The 20,446-nt window shown below is 42.0% G+C and overlaps 3 protein-coding genes across 26 annotated transcripts in view; 2 read left to right on the top strand and 1 right to left on the bottom strand.

Moving 5' to 3' along the window:
- Positions 1-840: 840 nt before the first annotated feature.
- Positions 841-7,925, bottom strand: LOC110486412 (hsc70-interacting protein). 3 transcript variants are annotated; one of them, XM_021558003.3, is made up of 13 exons: positions 7,435-7,925; positions 6,988-7,122; positions 6,503-6,551; positions 6,327-6,411; positions 4,260-4,333; positions 3,962-4,028; positions 3,760-3,844; positions 3,550-3,660; positions 2,601-2,703; positions 2,379-2,495; positions 2,242-2,293; positions 1,819-2,021; positions 841-1,713 (listed from the first exon to the last, which is right to left on the bottom strand). In XM_021558003.3, the coding sequence occupies exons 2-13, from the start codon at positions 7,095-7,097 to the stop codon at positions 1,582-1,584; spliced, it is 1,188 nt and encodes a 395-aa protein (XP_021413678.3). In that variant the 5' UTR covers positions 7,098-7,122; positions 7,435-7,925; the 3' UTR covers positions 841-1,581. The 3 variants fall into 3 exon arrangements, with proteins under 3 accessions (XP_021413678.3, XP_090052678.1, XP_036798357.2); XM_090196552.1 differs by having other exon boundaries at positions 1,819-2,001; positions 2,243-2,293; positions 7,435-7,649; XM_036942462.2 differs by lacking the exon at positions 6,988-7,122 and having other exon boundaries at positions 7,435-7,660.
- Positions 7,704-14,866, top strand: LOC110486411 (xaa-Pro aminopeptidase 3). 3 transcript variants are annotated; one of them, XM_090196547.1, is made up of 10 exons: positions 7,704-7,809; positions 8,555-8,677; positions 8,884-9,291; positions 9,517-9,701; positions 9,777-9,839; positions 9,959-10,072; positions 10,251-10,336; positions 10,446-10,629; positions 13,723-13,843; positions 14,246-14,866. In XM_090196547.1, exons 3-10 carry the CDS (start codon positions 9,033-9,035, stop codon positions 14,410-14,412), a joined length of 1,179 nt encoding a protein of 392 aa, XP_090052673.1. In that variant the 5' UTR covers positions 7,704-7,809; positions 8,555-8,677; positions 8,884-9,032; the 3' UTR covers positions 14,413-14,866. The 3 variants fall into 3 exon arrangements, 2 of the variants coding, with proteins under 2 accessions (XP_090052673.1, XP_021413674.3); XM_021557999.3 differs by having other exon boundaries at positions 7,704-8,038; XR_016485967.1 differs by lacking the exons at positions 13,723-13,843; positions 14,246-14,866 and having other exon boundaries at positions 7,704-8,038; positions 9,959-10,123; positions 10,446-10,466.
- Positions 14,867-16,351: 1,485 nt separating this feature from the next.
- Positions 16,352-20,446, top strand: part of LOC110486410 (histone acetyltransferase p300) — a 28,849-nt gene continuing 24,754 nt past the window's right edge. For all 20 annotated transcript variants that reach the window (XM_090196545.1, XM_090196542.1, XM_090196546.1 and 17 more), the window contains exon 1: positions 16,352-18,632. In XM_090196545.1, the coding sequence (XP_090052671.1) occupies positions 18,539-18,632 (94 nt within the window). In that variant the 5' untranslated portion in view covers positions 16,352-18,538. The remainder of the gene's footprint in view (positions 18,633-20,446) is intronic.

The raw sequence follows: 20,446 nt of genomic DNA, 5'->3' as shown, positions 1-20,446 counted from the left end.
ATACATAAAACTGTGGATGGAAACATGTTATAGAGCATCAAAACTGTGATCTATCATGGGTGAATTGGGACCGACTGACTTATCTACAAACAATATTAAATAGTTATTTATGATGCAAGGTGATTTGTTAATGAGTCAGTCACGCCTTGCTTTTAAAATCGTCTGCAATGACGAACGCGCCCAGTGATTGCCACTGCCTTTCGAAGCATTATGGAGATAACAATTGTCTGACTTGCGCCTGCCTACATGTTTGTTAGGGCGGAGGCAAGCCATCTATCTAATCATTATATACAGTATCCCTGCAAGTTTCTGCAGTTGCTCTTCAACAACTTCATTCTGCAGCCATCGCCTGCATTGTGGGAGGTTCTACTGTCAACCAATATGTTAGGGTGTTTGTTTGACCCACGTGACGAAATGCATGACTGAAATGGGAACCAACGCGATTCATACAGTGGTTATCAGTGGAGGCTGGTGAAGGGAGGACGGTTCATAGTAATGGCTGGAATGGAATCAAACACTCCATCCACAAATTACATTTCATCTACTCCATTCCAGCTACTACAGCCATCCTCTACTCACCAGCCTCCACTGGTGGATATATACAAATAAATGTGATATGCATTCTGATTGTAGACAAAAATGTACACGCCTTGTGCCTCTTGACAAGTAGATTAATGATACATTATTGGGAATTAATTGACAAATGCACCAAGGGCATTCAGAACTGGTGAAATGAAACAACGTTTTCCTAATGCCATGATCCGTGTTCACTATGGGGAATAATGGGAACTTACATTTGAATAACCAACTCATCTGATTAAAACAACCATGACAAAATAATTTGCAACAACCAAATATTTATTGATTTGAATTGATATTTCCATTACGGTTTCAAAATCAAACAAAAGAGTAATATACTTGTTTTTTGCATTTGGAAGGAGAGTCAGACATGAAAAAAAATGTACGTTACAGTGAAAGTGAGTAAAACAGAAAACCTGAGGGAAATAGTTTTACCACATCCACTCTTGATAGAAAACAAATATCCATAGTTTTGATTGGCTCAGTAGAGAACACAGAAGATGATAACTCCATATAATAATGTCTCTAAAATGTTCCTCAGAGCTGGTGTCTAATGTGTGAGTCCTGTTTGACTATTCCAGATTCAGGTAAAAAACAACAAGGGATGGGGTGGGTGGCAATAGAAGTCAATGGGAATTCTAAATGAGAAGGCTCTTTTGATTCCCCATTATTAACCAGTAGTGTTCCCATCAGTGTCCATGAGTTTGCTTGAGGAACCACTAAGAGCTAACAGCCCCAAATAGGTGGGCTCCCTTTAAGAACATACAGTATAAGAGTTGCTGTTGAGCACCCCTCCACAAACCCTTGTCTAGTGTAAAACTTGCTGCATGCCTCTAGTCTCCTCTTTACCCATCTGCCCATCAACATTACCCATTTGATCCATACACAGTGGAATAATCTCAAGTAAGCTTTTTAGCTCTCCCAACACCTGACAACATCCATTTGCTACTCTCCCGCCACTCGTTCTTCTTCCCGCTCCCCTCTTTTTTCTTCACCTCTCCTCTAGGGCGAAGGGCTCCCGAACTTGGCACTCAGCTTGGTGATGAGGGCCATGACCTTGGGGTTACCCTGGTACTTGGCGATGTTAGCTGGGTTCTGAGCCACATCCTGGAAAGCTGCCATCACCTCAGGGTCCTTGAGAAAAAAACACAGGAGAGATGGGATTAGATATGGATACTGACATGGAATCCAAGCGCTAACTGTAAGACTGCAAACACTTCAATTTAAGGAGCGTCGTACCTTCATGGCGTTGAGCACCTCCGGGTCGTTAAAGAGCTCTCCCAGACCAGGCATGCCGAAAGGAGAGCCTCCAGCCCCCCCTGGGAAACCGCCAGCACCCCCTGGGAAACCGCCAGCACCCCCTGGGAAACCGCCAGCACCCCCTGGGAAACCGCCAGCACCCCCTGGGAAACCACCAGCACCCCCTGGGAAACCACCAGCACCTACAGCATGAGACAAGGAACCCAGGATTAATGCGATTACAGGGCTCCAATGGACCCTTGGGCGATGGTCAGATAATGTAGATCAGTGGTCACTAGCCCAGGTACTGGAGAATTACAGGGCCAGGGATTACAGGCCTTTGTTCAAGCCCTGCACTAACAAACCTGATTGAGCTAATCGACTTATCATCAAGACATTTCATGAACCCATATTCCCTATTACCTGGGAAACCTGGGAAGCCACCTCCTCCTGCTGCTTGTCGAGCCTCCTCCTCCTATGCAGAGTTTTAAAAAATGTTTATGTTGACACATTATTTTGAAATTCTTATTCTCCTCTCTGTTCTTGCACCAAACACTCACCCTCTGAGCTTTCTCATGTTCTTCCCTCGCTTTCTTTACCCTCTCCTTCCTGTCCTTGATTTCTTGCTCCTCCCTCTTGCGCTCATACTTGCGCCGGTGCTCAATGATTTTGTTAGCCTGAGTAGAGAAATAGCATGAGTTGAAAGTCAGACCAGAACACACTGATTGACCAGACAACCTTGAAACTGCTCTGGTTTAAAAAGACAGTTAGTGGCTGGGTACCTTGGGCTGGACCTCTTTCAGCATGGCACTGGCGTCCTCGTCGTAGTCCAGTTTGCAGGCAGTGGCCAGGTCCTTCGCTGCCTCCTCCCAGTGCCCCAGCAACCTGACACACAAAGAGGAAAGAGACTCAAAGTATTGTATTAGGGGTGTGCCAAAATGGCCATACTCGTAATCGTATCTGTAAATTGACAGTTGATAGTCGGATCGGATGATACCCGTGACCGGAAAAAATAGAAGTGTTTAAATATTTTATTTACCTATGGACTTATTAGATGTTGACAAAATACCTCCTTACACATTCACTGCAAAATAAAGCTGCAGATTAGGAGCAGCATGTCTGTCCCCAACTTGCAGCGGGGAGCCAAGTTTGCTGACACTCAGTCAGAATGCCCATCAGCGTTTCATATTTCCCCCTACCCATGCCTCGCATGTTAGATATTATGCACATAGATAGCTTGATAGCAAACGTCCTCGCCATGTGATTTATCATAGCAGGAAGCAGCAATCTAAATTATCAGACCGAAAAATATGCAAGGAAAACTGATCTTTATCAGAACGAAAAATATGCAAGGAACACTGATCTGGTGAAATGATGACGTGAGTGGACAGAAAAATACAGCTTCACTCTATCCAATCAGAGCAGCATGATGAACGTACAGCCATCTCTTTTCTTTAGACAGACAGCCAGTTGAGCTATTTAGACCATGTAGAACCTTGCACATTACTGACTAACTTGAGAAAGATGTGTGTTGACCCTCAAATTGATTTTTTTCCGATCACAGATTATAACAAAATACTCCGATCACAATCGTATCCAGAAAATTGCCCATATCCCTTACTATCCTCATTTTGTCCGAATACTCGGCACCCCCCTATATTGTATTACTTATAAATCATATACAACTGCATTGTGTCGGAGTTTGAATATGCAGCCTATCTAGCAGCATACTTGTGAGCTTTCCCCCTCCACTTGTAGGGCTGGGCAGAATCTGGGTTGATGTCAATGGCTCTGTCGCAGTCCCGCTTAGCTGCATTGGGTTTCTGCATCCGGATGTAGACGCTGGCAAAGAACATACGTCAGTCTGTATGAATACTACGTGATCATGTACTAGAGCACATCATGTGGTATGGCATTGTTAAGTCTAGCAGTGGGACTCACCTAGCCCTCTTGGCATACATGATAGCTACCCGTGGATTGAGTTTGATGGCTTCAGTGAAGAGGTCCAGGGCTTTCTGCAAGTCACCTGTATTTGACAGCACCAAAAAGTGATACTTATAACCACTGGTCATTAAAATGTCTTCCCGATTTACTACAAGGTCAGTGCAATGTCAATGCAAGAACCTTAGAACAAACAACCCACCTTCTCCTAACGCTTCGATAGCTCCCATCTTCTTCTCGTTGGCCTGGTCCATCATTTCATCTGTCACCTAAAGGAACAAGAACACACTATTTATCTGCAAGACATATGAGATGCCAAGAGGTCTTCTGCTTTTTCTGGTAAATTTCAAGCAGTCTTCTTCAGGGCTTGCATGCTCACTAGATGCATTTCTCATTAGTTCTCATCTGCAGAAACTCCCCAAATGAAAAGCACTTCATGCACTCTCCCATCCTTATGTTATATTTATAACGGATGTCTTCAGTAGAGTAAATATTCTCACCTCCAGATTTTCTAAGTCTCCCATCTCCTGAGGTTCGTCTGTGTCTGGCTCAATCACCCCATCTTGGTCAATCTCTGAAGAAGCAAAGGGATCCACCAAGGACTTCAGAATTTTAGCAGATATGAGAGACACTGAAAGCTTGCGCCTCTAATTCCGTTATTGTATGTTGTATACAGTGGCAACCCGTCATTCAGGAGGGGTGGGACAGGGCCCCACCTATTTTAATCCCCACATTTTTTTGTGGGCTTGCCTGTTTTGCATGTTATTTTGGCATTAATACGAGTCACATATCAGTTTGCAAACAATGTAAAATAAATCTATATATATATATAATTGAGTTAATAAAGCCACATACAAATATGGTCTTTCAGCCTAGCTCAGTGCTTTCTGTGGCGGTGGGGCAAGCCAAAAAAATAGGAGCGTTGCGCCGTGATTGGCTCAGTGTTCTGTCACTCATGGGGACACTAAGTCACACCCAAGTAGTAAGAGTAGACATCGAAAATTCAAGCCCTTTGGCTCCTGCTAATTACATTAGTAGTGCCCTTCCAAGAAGGCTCAAGGTCATTGGCCACAGATAAAATCACGTCAAATCATGACATGTACAGTAGCTTTGATTGGACTGATCATGTCAACATCTTACTTTCAAAATCTTATCTAGCAGTCATCAATTAGACAATCTACAGGCAAATCCTTTTTAATCCTTGTCATATGAAAATAAATAATGGAGAAATTATAGTTAAATGTATTTTTTTTAAATGTAAACTTAATTTAATAGATAAAATGCATCGGTGCTCATTGGAAATCGCAAATTCAACAATGAGTGGTTTGGAAGGAATTTGTGACAGTGGCTAACTGCAAGAATTGCAACTGGGAAGTCGGGAATAAATGAGCTCAGACTGGGAATATACGTTTTGAACCGTCATCCAAATCCAACTCGGAAATGTAAATCTGGCCCCTGTCTTTTTTTGATGACAAAATGTTCCTGCGAAGGACCTTCCTGTTCAAGTGAGCACATCACAAGTCCAAAAATGTCTTATATGCTGCTGCATAAATTATGTAATATGCCAGGGAGATATGTATACTGTAACTAGGAAAGTAATACTAAGTATATGTTGCGTAGTAAACTGTTAGTAGACCATGTGCCTCACCCTAATAATTTGGTCTATTTTCACCTCTTAATTTCACCTAACTTTACTGTTCTGACTCAGTGGTGCACATGTAGCCTATAACCTGTTTGAGAAATGTCATCATTGAATATTGTAAGAGCTTTCATTGTGTGCTTATATGCCCCCTTTATTTATCCTATGGTTCTGATTTGGTATACAGGGAAAACACTAAGAACAGCCCATGTTCTGAATTATGTCGCTATACATTTCAAAAGTGCAGAACAAATAGTTATATTGACTACATCCGTCCTGGTTCGCTCATTAATGTCTTAATCGAAATTATAGATGACCTCTTATCCGCTTGTCGTCCCCTTATGCCATAGTTTGTACATCTCAATTGTCAGTAGAAACCACATTTGTTTAAGCAAGTCAGTCATATCATCTGTTTATTTTTATTTTTAAAAGGCAGTAAACGAGGCTGAATGAACTGTTTCGCTGCCAGACAAGGCTCCGCTAGTGGCCAAGTATAGCAGTGGTAAGGTGTTGGAACTGCTGTAGGGACAGCTTTATGTAGGTCTTAACAGTTTGTGGACACCGTGTCACCGTTATAGTGTAATTAATTTATCGTTTAGTGGTGCAATTATAATTTTTTTCCCCCACCAAGATTTACATGCTATAATCGCCACTCTTTGTATAAGCACTGCTCAAGAGCTTAGCAATCAGTTTATAAGGCAGCATTACAAACTGTGTGGTCATGCAAAGTATTGTTTGTTATTCACTGTATCACTGAATGTATTAGATGGAATGGAACTGTAAATGTCTGGGTGATGATTTATTGGTATGGTGTGTGAGTCGAAAAAATAATTTCCTTTTGGCCTGTGTACCCATTTTCTTTACGAACTCAATGGGTGACTGTGGGAAAATGTGTGGGCCAGGTGTGAGAAAGCTGCCATGGACATACCTAATTCACTCTCCTCACTCTCAGAGGGGGCATGGGGCTCAGGAGCAGAGGCATGGGGAGGAGCTCCAGCACATGGACACCCACCCTGAAATGAATTAGTTTTATTGGCTGAACTGTACTGGTAGGCAGTCAAACATAGCAACTGGAAGGATATATGGAACAAGTCATACTTATACCTTGCATGAAGAGTCATTTTGGGGGGCTTGTGGAATTGTTGCTCCCATTCTGAAAAAAAGATCATCTTCTTTCAAATTTGAATTCTCTCCAATATGAGCCTTTAAATTTTGCCAACTGCTGCCAGTACATGTTGGTGTATTACTTAGTACAGTAGGAATTCCTATATTTTATTCAATTAATAAAGTACTTTGTACTGACTTATATCAGACAGAGAGAAATATGCCTGATATTTAGCAGCAGTGAGTGGGTGTGACTGCGGCGTTCCCGTTCAGGGTAGTTGGGGAATTGGCAACAAAAATCACACGAAATTGCATTAACAATGACTTCATTCAATTAATTCTAATACTATTGATATCCGGGGAATAAACCGGGTTCTTAACATGGGTTGATCTGACTCCTAACAGATAGTGGCCCGCTACTTTTGACGATAAAGAGCAACTGCACGCTTGACGCTGTGCGATAAACAGAAGGATTATCAACTGACCCTTGTAACCAGGCCCGGAGGAAGCCGAGCTCGGGAAGGTGCAATATGGAGGGATTTTCGTCGCACAACTTCACGAAGGCCTTCAACTCATGCACTTTCCGCGGGTCCATTCTCACTTCACAGTTCCAGCACACGCTACACAACAAGAAAGTGCGAGGAAGTAAAAATGAAACTGCCAACTAAGTATGAGCATTGATAGCATACACATGTGCTGCACAGCCTCATTTAGTATTATTAGTAAACTAGCTAACTCCTTTATCTCAGAAAACAGTTTGTCCCAGGGCACGTGCAGAAATGTAGCATGGATTGTGAGGATAGAATATTCTGGAATTTTGTCGAGTTAGTCATGCCGTGGGGATTATATGAATGCATGATAAAATCAGGGAAAACAAACCAGAAAGGTGAATTATTTCCAATAAAACAACGTATGAGGGTTAGATTAGCTACCTGTATGACCAGACAGATCTTCAACGAGTGGTAGCTTCGAGTAGAGGGATGCAACCAAGCCGCCACAACAATCGCTATAAATTACGAGTCGATGGTGTATGTTGTTCCGTAGATGTTTTTAACGCAGGCATTAATTAGATAGAAACATATGACAAACAAAACAAGCGATGAGGTCCTGCGTAAAGGGATCAAGTCGCAAACAAAAGAGGTCATATAATTGCTATCCAATCAAAAAACCTAATATTGTACTTCCACCAATGGTAACGATTGTCTTACAGGGGAGGCTGAAACTTGTCACCTTACAAGCACGGCAGACAGACGCATTTATCGACATGATAGTCACAAATTCCTACATGTTGGCTGTCGTATGAAGAGGTAGTCGTTTTATATAGTTTACGTTTGATGTTTAGTCTGCTAAAGTATTTATATTTTATGTAATTGTGTATACCGCAATACAATTTAGCGCCACCACTTATGGACATCATGATGATGGGAGTTAACTGTCGCTGATAGTCTGACCGACTTGCAACAATGTTGCCCTCACTTAACATTTTGACCAGATCCACTACCCAATTGGTGTCACACTCAAAGTTTTGGAGTCAATGTGAGTGGTGAAATATTTGGTTATTTTTATTACAATGGTAGATTGTCATTTTTATATCTGGCCACTGTCCAGACAAATGAGTTTATCTAACTACTGTAGTCAGGGTCAAGATCACAATTGTGTACGCATTGACGTCCTTTACTCAAATCCTGTTGGAGGAGAAGGTCCGAGGGGCGGGACCTCTTGCTTTCTCATCCAATGAGTTTTAAAAGAGGACGCGTGGAGAATGCAATTGAGATCTTCCCTATGATTTATGCAAGCTAATTTCACATTGTATGTTTGTATAACACAAATGCATGCCTCAGCAAGATGGAAGGTGCATGTTATTCCCCAATGCATGTTATTCCCCAATGATATGTCATACTTTTATTATAGGATCAACTTATAATGTCATGTATAAATCTTAAATCATGTAGATTTGTATGGCCAGCTGATTGTGGAAGATTCTGTAAGACCTAGGTGAAAAATAACTGAATTTATTAGCAAACTTTTCCCTCACTGGTAACCTCTCTGCAGGTCATCTGTGGTGCCCATGCCGGAATGTCTCCGTTATACCAGGAGGGTGGAAACCACGGAAGGTTCCACCAAGATACCTCGGCCAGCTAAGCCCCTTCACTCATCCACACTTCATCAAAAATGGTGAATGTACTCATGGGCATACAGCTATGTCCCATTTCTGCCAATCAGTTACTCTACATAATTTACCCGATATCAAAGCTCATTGTTATCTTATTCACAACAGCAAACTATGGGTATGAATACTGTTGTGTAGTACAGTGCAGTCGCTTCAGGGAGTTTTGAATGGTGGGTTTATAGCTTCTTCCCCTTCTTGCTCTCTGTCATAGGTGAGGTGACCCCTGGCTTAACCCAAACAGAGTTTGATCTCCGTCGGCAAAGACTGGCCTCTCTCATCGAGGTTCAGGCAGATCGGCTGGGACCCACTGCTTCGTCCAACAAACACCTCGTCATTGTCCTGTCCCACCCAATCTGCTACATGACCAATGACATCCCCTACCCCTTCCACCAGAACCAGGACTTCCTCTACCTCACAGGCATCCTTGAACCAGACAGCGCCCTGGTTCTGTGTGGTACTGGCCGCCCGGACCAGGCCATCCTCTTTGTACCCCGCAGGGACCCGGCCAGTGAGCTGTGGGACGGGCCCAGGTCAGGGAAGGATGGGGCGGCAGCGTTGACCGGGGTCGAGAGGGTCCATTGCACAGAAGAGTTGGGACTTGTACTCAAAAGCCTTAAAGGTCGGGGGTAACTAGGGGAAAGTCATTCGAACATACATATTTTAGAGTAAATGTTACTCTTTGGATGAAAAATTAGGGATTAGAAGCCTGAGCAACGTAGCTCCAAATTGTGGATCAAATTTTAATTCCAAAAACAAATGCAACTGTTTGAACCATTTCAAAGTGATGTAAAGAAATTAGACAAACTATATCACTAACAATTCTACTTTGATTGTTCCTTCTCAGGTAGCACTGTGTGGTATGATGGCTCCAAGCCCTGCCACCCTGGGCTCCACCAAACCCATGTTCGGCCTCTGCTGGAAGGGGGCCCCATGGTGCGCTCTCTCAGACCCCTTACACACTCCCTCAGGGCCCTCAAGAGCCCAGCCGAGGTGGCTCTCATGAAGGAGGCTGGTCGCATCACAGCACAGGTGAGTCACCTCACACACGCCATGAGTGAAGCACTCTCAACTGTTCACATAAACCCTCTGCATCCCCTCTTTCAGGCATTCAAGAAGACTATGAGTATGTCTCAAGGGGATATTGATGAAGCTCTACTGTATGCTAAGGTGTGTTACAGGTCTTTAGACACATAATTATGGTGTGTTGTCATTGAAAATATGGTTTAACACCTATGGTAGCAACGATAATGATGAAATGTTAATGTGAATCTCTTTCTCAATCCCAGTTTGATTTTGAGTGCCGTGCCCATGGAGCCAATTTCTTGGCCTATCCTCCTGTGGTTGCTGGTGGAAACCGAGCCAATACACTTCATTACATAAACAACAACCAGATTGTCAAGGTGAAGGGACATATGCAATGTTGCTGCTGAATGTGGGCCCATAATTCTGAGGTCAGAAGATTTAGAATTCTTAACACCCCAGCATTGCCACAATGGCACATACTACATCTACCAGTAACTCTGTCTGTGTCCAGACAAATAAGACTTTGCCCAATTCCTTGTCTTTTCTTTCTCTCAGAATGGGGAGATGGTGCTACTTGATGGAGGGTGTGAATACTTTTGTTATGTCAGTGATATTACTCGCACCTGGCCGGTGAACGGAAAGTAAGTTGCATCAACAGAGATACCATTTTGGATGTTCGCTCCTTCTTTCCTCTCTCCCTCCTTTTAATGAAGTCTCCTTTTCTACCCCTCTCTTGCATGGTGAGCCCAGGTTCAGCCCTGCCCAGGCAGAGTTGTATGAGGGGGTGTTGGAGGTGCAGAAGGCCTGTCTGTCTCTGTGCTCCCCAGGAGCCAGTCTGGACCACATCTACAGCACCATGTTGGCTCTGCTGGGACGCCAACTCAAACAGCTGGGTATCGTGAAGGGCTCCACCAGTGATGCTGATACACTTAAGGTACGTTCAGTGTCGCTGTGTCCTTCTGCTCAAAGTAGTTCCATGGTTGGAGAAAATAACTCCAGGTCCAGGTTAACTGATAATGATATCAAATGCATGCATAGATAACTGAAGGGTGTTTAGCATCAATGTAAATGAGATCGCTTACTTACTCAAATGTTTTAATAGTAATATTTAATTGAAAGTAATAGGTTATATTTTGTGGCTTAAGGGGACCATGGAGACTCAATGGCTAGGAAAGGGTATTAGAGGTTAATGCTGTGTATCAAAAAACCTATTGGATAACTAATACTAATAACGTTCAGTAATAAACCATATAGGTCCTTTATAATCCTAAATTATTACATTTATGTGTAGAAACTTCAGACCATTGACCTTTTTAATTCAGATTGGTAAGAAATGTCAGGACCTGAGTTAGATTGCACATTTCCTGACAGTAAAAGGGCTCCCGAGTGGCACAGTGGTCTAAGTGCCAGAGGTGTCACTACAGACCCTGGTTTGATTTCCGGCTGTATCACAACTGGTCGTGATTGGGAGTACCATAGGGTGGCGCACAATTGGCCCAGCGTCATCTGGGTTAGGGTTTAGCCGGGGTAGGCCGTCATTTTAAATAAGAATTTGTTCTTAACTGACTTGCCTAGTTAAATAAATATTTTAAAAATCAGCAAAAATAATGTCAAGTCTAGATCGGGTTTTACATTTTGATTCAGACAGTACAAGAATCAGTCTTTAACGCCACTGATTTCAAAATGCGTACAGTCCAGAGACATGGTTAATTACCGACAGAACAATCTAGACATGTAAACGCAAGCGTGCAGTTTCTTCCGTGTCGAATGTGAAAAACAGGAAGCGTTCTCTAGTGCAATACCCAGGAAAGCGTATAGTTTCTCCCAGGATGCAACATGGTAAAAACACTAAAATCTCTCCGTGTTTATGGGGCATCGGTCCCTAAATTCATCATCCTCAGTGTAAGAGTCTAGGGTAGACAATGGCAACATGTTCGTTTGTAGCTTAACGATCAATGTGAGAAATAGCCATACTATTTTCTAAGACTCCGATTAAAAATATTAGGCCTATGAGGTTGCACAATAATCAGGCCTTGATGGTAGTTGGGAGAAGACCGAAAGGTCGGGGCCAAGGGTTGCAGCACGCCACAGGAGTAGCCTAGGTATCACACCGGCTTGTGTTGGGAGGCTGGGTAGGAGAGAAGGCAATCAGCAAGACCGGCGTGTGGTGGAGGAGCTTTCAACAATGGCACCGGAGCGATTGATATTGGTTTGCTTTCTCGATTTATAGTTATTTTATAAATGTTTAGTGACCAGTGTAATTTCTCACCAAAAGATGGACATGCCATTGCCATGTTAGGCATTCTAGCAGTACCAGATGGTCTCAAAATGGCCTAGAATAGGGGTTCTTAAACTTTTTTGGTCTGGGACCCCATTTGGATAAAAAAAAATGAAAATAAATAGTGACCCCACCATGTAAAAAAAAAAAATAAAAGTGATGTAATCAACGGCCAATGTTTACTTTAAAAAGTTTTGGCTCTGAGTCTATTACAAATCACTCTGACAGTATTTTTGACAGTATTTCAATCGGTATGGTTTGAAATGCATCAGAAAGGTATTGGGAAATTCAGAAGATTATCACGCAATAATGTTGTATGATCTTCTGTGTAGAAAAGAACATCACGCCAAGTCTGATTTAGTGCCTAATCTTGTCCACTCGGTTGTAGTAAGAAAACAGAAACCGCTCTGTTCATTACTGCATTTAGCATCAGTTACTGATGCATCAATTACTGATGTAACCCCAGTTCTATGAACTAAATGCAAATTCTCTCGTGACCCCACTACAAATCAGGTAACCAGGGGTCGCAACCCCTAGTTTGGGAAAACCTGGCTTAGAACATGTTAAAGTTAAAAGAACACAACACAGGATGTTTAAGGAAATATATTGAACATTTTATTCCAAAACCATCACACTGTTGTAGTAGTGTGATGTACTAATGTTTGAGTAATGATTAATAAATGGTGAGCAAACTGTTTAAATGCCTTGTAAATGGTTTGTTACTGACCGTTATTATAAAGTGTTAAGCCTACCCATGATGGCAGTTAGCCTAGCGATCAGAGCGTTAGGCCAGTAACTGAAAGGTCGCTGGTTCAAATAAATGAGATGACAAGGTGAAAAATCTGACTGCCCTTGAGCAAGGCACTTAACCCTAATTTACTCCAGGGGTGCTGTATTACTATGACTGACCCTGTAAAACAACACATTTCACTGCACCCATCCGGTGTATGTGACAATAAATATATGTCAAAATGAAAGGCAGACACAGAACTGAAAGAAGGGACCCTATAAGTCACAGTTAAAATATTTTCTGGGCAAAAAATCCTGGAACTTTGGATATTTTATGTTTGTGCTCTCTCGAATGGTCTGTGGTCAGGAAATGACATTAACGTCTTCTGGCCCATTTTAAACTGTAAAGTAGTGACCTAATTACACCCTTTGCAGAGCACAATATCCCTGTGTACTACCTATAATCGAGGCATCACTTTTCTGTAGCAATTCAACTCGGGGGGAGAAATCAAGCCAAACCAAAGTTTAATATACATTTGATTGAGCAGCTGTGCTCTTTCAAAAGTTTTAGATTGCGAATTAAAGTGTAATCAATTACTGAAATATTTACTAACAATCCTGACTAGCAAATGCCTCAATATTGAGATTAATAGTGTACTCCAATCCAAATGTTGTCCAGTTAAGCAGGTATATTTAGAATATATGCTCATTGAATAAGAAAGCTGTGGTAATTTTGGTAGATACATTTTTATTTGTACTTATGGGACCAACACAGTCCTTCCCTCCTGAAATACAAATTTTAGATGTCATTGATAGATAAAAGTAGATGAATACCAGCAGTAATAAATTAACTTACATTTCTCAAACTGAAACTTGACCATAGATAAACCTAGATTTGTAATGGAAGGTAACTTTATCACCACATAGAATGCATTTTCCGTGAGATATTGGAACATTGAGTGCAGAGCTTGAGCATGCAGTGTACTTTGTTGCTTCGGTGACCTGTATTGCTGCTTCTAGGCGGCGCGGCGCTACTGCCCCCACCATGTTGGTCACTACCTGGGCATGGATGTGCACGATACCCCTGAGCTTTCCCGCTCTCAGCCCCTCCAGCCTGGAATGGCAATCACAATAGAGCCAGGTACTGTATACATGAGCAAGGGTACAATCTCTCTCTCACTCACACAGTTCAGTTCTTCATATTAGTCATATTCAACTGATTGACAAACTGAGAAACTGTGCACTTTTTAGGCTGGATTAACACTCCACTAGGGGTATTCTGCCTTAGAGGCAACACTTTATTACTGCACCACTCACCACACACACAGTGGGCTCCACATAGTTTACATGGTAGAATGTAACTTTACACAAGTATCATTTATGTTTAGCTAAGGAGAATGTTGTGTAGTGTAAACCCAGCCTTCCCAGTGAAACAGCCAGAGATTCCTATACAAACACTGAAGCACTACTGTTCCAGTGTTTAATGTATGTGTGTGCATGAATGCATCAAGTGACTACACTCCAGTCCATCTCTCTCTTTAAGGGCTGTACATATGTGAGGACGATGACCAGGTTCCAGAGCGATTCCGTGGACTTGGGGTGAGAATAGAGGACGACGTTGTGATTCAAGACGAGATAAACCCCTTGATCCTGTCCTCTGACACACCCAAAACCATTGCTGATGTTGAAAGAGCCTGTGCACAGAGTTAGGGCTGAGAGAGACCAGACATGGGGAGGGTATATACCTTGCTCCTAACTGGAGTGTGACCGTATACACTCCTCAAAATGCTGAGTGTGAGCAAGAGTGAGTGTTCATCCCTCTCGAGTGACTGGTCACATTTCAGTGGGTTCTTCTTCGGTATTGGCGATTGCACAATTTAATGTGCATCCTGCCAGCTACTGTGCGGGATGGAAACGGGGTTTCCCCAAAAAGCGTAACTACCAACAAAAAATGAACAAACTACCAAAAAGAAAATATCAAAACAACTTCACTGTTAAAAAATAAACTGATCTGATCCCTACACAGGCTCAGGGGGAGCCTGGGAGGGCGGGCTGTCTTCCGGCGCCAATATCCCTTCGAAGTGCTTCAGATGTATACTAAACAAAAATATAAAGTGTTGGTCCCATGTTTCATGAGCTGAAATAAAAGATCCCTGAAATGTTCCATAGATGCAAAATGCTTATTACTCTCAAATGTTGTGCACAAATGTGTTTACATCTGTTAGTGAGCGTTTCTCCTTTGCAAAGATAATCAATCCACCTGACAGGTGTGGCATATCAAGAAGCTGATTAAACAGCATGATCATTAAACTGGTGCACTTTGTGATGGAGACAATAAAAGGCCACTCTAAAATGTGCAGTATTGTCACACAACACAATGCCACAGATGTCTCAAGTTTTTAGGGAGCGTGCAATTGGCATGCTGACTGCAGGAATGTCCAAACAGAGCTGTTGCCAGAGAATTTACTGTTAATTTCTCTACCATAAGCCGCCTCCGACATCGTTTTAGAGAATTTGGCAGTACATCTGACCGGCCTCACAACCGCAGACCATGTTTAACAATGCCAGCCCAGGACCTCCACATCTGGTTTCTTCTCACTGGGGGATTGTCTGATTGTCACTGGGGGATTGTCTGTAATAAAGCCCTTTTGTGGGGGAAAACTCATTCTGATGGGCTGGGTCTGGCTCCCAAGTGGGTGGGCTTATGCCCACCTATGGCTGTGCCCCTGCCCAGTCATGTGAAATCCATAGATTAGGGCCTAATTTATTTATTTCAATTGACTGATTTCTTTCTATGAACTGTAACTCAGTGAAATATTTGAAATTGTTGCATTTTTGCGTTGACATTTTTGTGCAGTATAAAATCCTTAAATCCCCAAAACGTTTCTGCTGCCGCCACAATCTCCAGTTTCTTAGACTTCTTTGAGAGTTGAGCCGCAGTTTATAACTGTGGCAATGAACACCACAAAATCTTAACACATTTTAACACAGGCTATCTTTTGACTGGCAGCAAACATTTACCACAGGCTGTGGTACATCCACTACCATGTATTCACTAGCATCACTTGTTTTCCCAATTATTTATATGGGTTTCTGGAGGACTGCTTGATTATTCCTCATGGATCTGAATGTGGTAATGTTTTCATTGTCTTTTCTACTATAAAAATAGAAAATGTCTGTTCTCACAAACTAATACAATTCACAGGTTCCTTGCAGGATAGGAGAGCATTAGATAATGGCTCTATTGTGCAAGAATCATCTCATTTATTAGGAATATTGGGATTTGAGATGAGTTTATTGAAGACAAATGTATATGTGTGTGTGTTAGTTTTTATACATAGTCATGTCTAATTAAATGCTGTTAACAGAATATTCAGTTATATTATTTCTAACAGTTGGTCATAAATCTACTTAAATGAGACACCTGATATAGCCTATATGAGCATCGTTTGCCGCAATGATAATCTTATTTGTATCGAGAAGTGAAGCGCCCTCTTAAATATATTCTGATATGTTGGTGGAACACGACTGCCCCCTACAGATGATAACACTAGTATTGCCACTCCGAAAAAATACGAAATGATTTTCCGGGCAATCCCGAGTACCAACCCCCTTCACGCCTAATATTGCTGTACCTCAACCATCCCCCGTGTCAGAGGAGTAGAAACAACAAGCCGCCATTTTGTTTGTGCGGACAGACCGAAAGAGGCAGGAGATACCGAGAAAGAAAGCGACTTCAGCGCGGATAATAGCGACTCCGAGACCCGCCGGTGAAAGAGTGGCGATGTCGTGTCGGTGCGAAAAGAGGGATAAAAGTAAAAACAAAAGATAAGGCAGAAGAAGAATGAGGGAGTGAAAAAAGGATATTATTTGAAAATCCAAGGAAGGGGTGTTTTTACGGAGCGGAGAGGAGAGGCGGAAGAAGGCAATATATTTAACGAAGAAAAAAACCTGCGAGCGAAAGAAAAAATAAAACACGAAAAAAAAATCATAATTTACCCATCGCCACAGATGAAAAAAATGCCCGCATAGACAAATATACCGATAAATGTATATTGGGTATTTGAGGGGGTGTAAAAGGCAGGTTTAAAGGAAAATATAAATTAGGATAATCGTGAAGGGGGGGCATTTACCACCACAAAGACTCAATGAAAGGATTTTGTGGACCACAAATATGTTTGGGGGTGTTGCTATCATTATCTTATGGACGAAGCTTGACACTTTTCTAAAATAGCCATAATATTGTTGCGACCCCCCCTCGCTTTATCAGATTTTCGCTCATCGCTGTATTCTCTTGTTCTTGGTCGGGATTTTTTTCGTCACTTGCATTGCAACCTAAATCAGCATACGCAGTGACCGATGATTTCTTGCAATATTTATCAACCAATTTAATCTTTCTAATCAATGTTGATCTTATTGCAGTGGGTTATATGATTACCTTTTGAAGACCTTTCTTGGGTAAGCTTTAAATCGCAAACACTTGGGCAAGTAAACCAAACGTCCTCTGCAAAATAAAACTAGGACTAATTGAATCAATCTGATAGGACATGAATTGGCACATTCTGGGCTAGAACTAAGCGATTTTTTGCCTTAATTAGCCTAAATTATTTTTCAGGACAAACTAATTGCTCAAAATTGTATTGCTTCAATTTAACCTCATTGCATGTAATTGGCATAATCGCGCAAAGGGGTGCAACATCCAAATGTGCATTCAGTGTCCGTTATTTTTTCCAATTTAGTGCCGTACATTGACAAACTAACAAAATAATGACACGATGTAGATGTTAAGGGAAATGTATTAAGTGCATCGAAATAATTGATCGAATAGGAGCCCATAGGTGTAGTACAGCCTATCCTATTGGAGAACGGAACTTGATCAGTCAGCTTCACTGTATTTTTTTTCAGATCTGAATTGCACCCCTATACAATTGTATTTATCTAAAAGACAATGCGAATTGTTTTCAGTGTTGAATTCGAGGTTTTTAACCGATGCTTTAAATGCCTCTTAAACCACTATCACTCATTGGGACTGGGTATCCCGGTTTCATAGCCCAAAATATAGATAAGCCTATCAAGTTATTGTTTCTTGACGATCCCAATTTACGTATGGGGATGATTTTGATATTCTGTCACTGTGGGACACATTAATCTGTGGTTTTTTTATTAGACTAAGGACCTAACGCCATAATTGTATTATTTGACAACTCATTACTTTGTGGTAATGTTGGGATCAAATTGCATTAACTGCAATGGCAAATCAGACAAAGTGGAAGATTTCTCCGTTTTCGGGTCCCTCATAACTGTTGCATGAGACGAGGCCCCCCAAAGCTACCACTGGGGTACGGTTCGCTTGTGTTTATCGCGTTTCCCATTTTGCTTCCCTGGACACGACCCCTCAGCAGAGTGCTCTAGAATTAAACACTCGATATCCCCGGCGACTATGGCGGAAAAGACTGATGCTGCTATGGAGGACAGGTCTTGGGACAATTTTTCCGACTCCAAAGAGGCTAAATGAGATTGTCGAAGGCCTACTTGCTTGTCTTTTTCATCGACTCCACCTTCCCTCCTCCTTCTAAACTCGGAGAAATCTGTAAAGGAACAACATCTCTGACAGGGGAGGGGGATTGATAGCGACGGATAAGCATAGATCGAGAGTTGGAACGCTGAAAGGAGGAAGAGTGTATCGCAATTTCCTCTTTTCCCCCTACCGTCCCTAAACGGTGGGGGAAGAATCACAAACATTTACAGAAGGGAAGTTTGAAAGAACTCGGACGCAAACAAGGGAATAAGCCAATCCTTTGTGGATATATAGCTATTTTTTAATTCGTGAAAAAATATGGCCGATAATGTTCTGGAGTCAGGCCCGCCTTCAGCCAAGAGGCCTAAACTATCATCCCCTGCTCTCTCAGTCTCCGCCAGTGATGGAAACGGTAAACATTTTAAATGCTATAACAGTCCTGCCTAGCTGTTCAGGGATGTTATACTACCTAGCAAGTTAACCAGCTTGTTTTACTAAGTTCCCATGAATGAGCCACATCCATCATCAGCCAAGTTGTGATGCCAACGTTAGCTACCAATTAGGTGGTAGTAGTAAGGGTTTGCTTGCTACCCAACTGGTCAAAGTAAAGTTGACTGGCTAATTGCCCTCCCAGTGTGATGGTCTGAAGTGAAAGTTTGAAGTTATCTGCCCGCTTGAAACAATGGGATAGTCCACGTAGAGCAAGTTGTGAACTCACAGTATTGGAATGTATTAGGTAGCTAGTTAGCCAATTTAGCTAGCTAAAGTTACTATAATTTAACTATCTGAAGATTGCTACCATTTATGGATAGCCAGCTAGTTAGCTAACGTTAGATATTTAACTTGAGCGTTGCAAGCAATAAAGATGCATGCTTTTGATGTTTGGGTAGCTATCTTGCTGAACGTTAGCTCTTATCAATCTTAGGTAAGGTGGCATAGCTAGCTTATCAGATAGGTGACACCATGTACATTATCAGTATTGGATTGGTGTAGGGGTTTATTTATTTGAACCTGTTCAGACAACTTCGCTGTAACATGGTGTCTGAAGTGTTGTTATACTTACGGCAGTTAGTTAGCGTTGTGACCGAGCCATCACCACTTCTGTGTATTGTGTACTGCTGCATTGTTGTCTAGTGGCTACACTTGCTAGCGAGAGTCAAGTTGCTCGTGAGCCGACGAAAGTTGTAGTGCCTTTTGTCGCCACATATGTAGCAGCGTAATGTTATTTTATGCGTTTGTATGCATGTGTCCAGCTTTTTCATACCCTTTGTTTTAAAGTCTGAATTGTTTGGACTGACGTTATTCCTACCATTGAGTTCTCTCGTCGTATTTTGCCCCTCATTTGCAGGACTGCTACAATGTTAACTTCTTTGAATACTTTGATAACATGGTACAAGTTAAATGTCAAGTTTAAATTATTATAGGCCAGATTGAAAAACACATCAGATTTCCTAATTGTGCAGACCCCACTCCCTGACGAATGTAATTCATATTTATTAAATGGGTAGGCTAAATTAGCTGCCTTGGCTGGTAGTTGGCACTCACGATTCCCCATTTTGTTTGTTTCTCCATGTTATGTCTGTCATCAGGATGCTTTTATTCACAAATTAAACAATTCAGGATTGCCCAAATAAGTTTTAACTTTCGTTTCAATGCAATTTCTCACATGACACGAAGTCTAGATGTAACTTTTTTTGGAGCACTATGGCTACAATTCGGCAAAAGATCAGAATCTGTACTCTACTAGCTCAACCAAGTCGCCATTTCACTTGAAGCATATGCCTTGTACAAGCATGTTCTCTCTTAACTTACAGCCCTTATTTAAGTCTCATCCAAGTTCTGTTGTACCAAGCAAGTCATGACTGGAATTCTAAGAAAGGCTCTGCACAGGTTTAACAAACCACTCTGTGGTGAAAAGTTGATTCTGTTGGAAGGGAAGAGCAAATGCAACATGCAACCCCCCTCCTTTTCTAAAAAAAAATATACTTTTCACCCTGTGAAGGATCAATCGTTTGGGCTGTGAAAATGGTGGATGTCAAAGAAGTCAGTCCAGTAAACCTCTGCTGTCTGTTGCCTCCCATTGTGATGGGAGTCTGAGGCATCTTGTGGACCAGGTGTAGCTCACAGTAGCATTTGCACAACCAAGCATTTGCAAAATCACTGCTTTAGAGGTAGCTACGGACATCATCCCCCAGACATAACACAGACACAAGTGTACACAGCTTA

The sequence above is a fragment of the Oncorhynchus mykiss genome, chromosome 13, assembly GCF_057628025.1.
Source record: "Oncorhynchus mykiss isolate SJ-2025 chromosome 13, ASM5762802v1, whole genome shotgun sequence".
NCBI classification, from domain to species: Eukaryota; Metazoa; Chordata; class Actinopteri; order Salmoniformes; family Salmonidae; genus Oncorhynchus; species Oncorhynchus mykiss.
The sequence above is the reverse complement of the archived record's forward strand: the minus strand, read 5'-3'. Positions and strand labels throughout refer to the sequence as shown.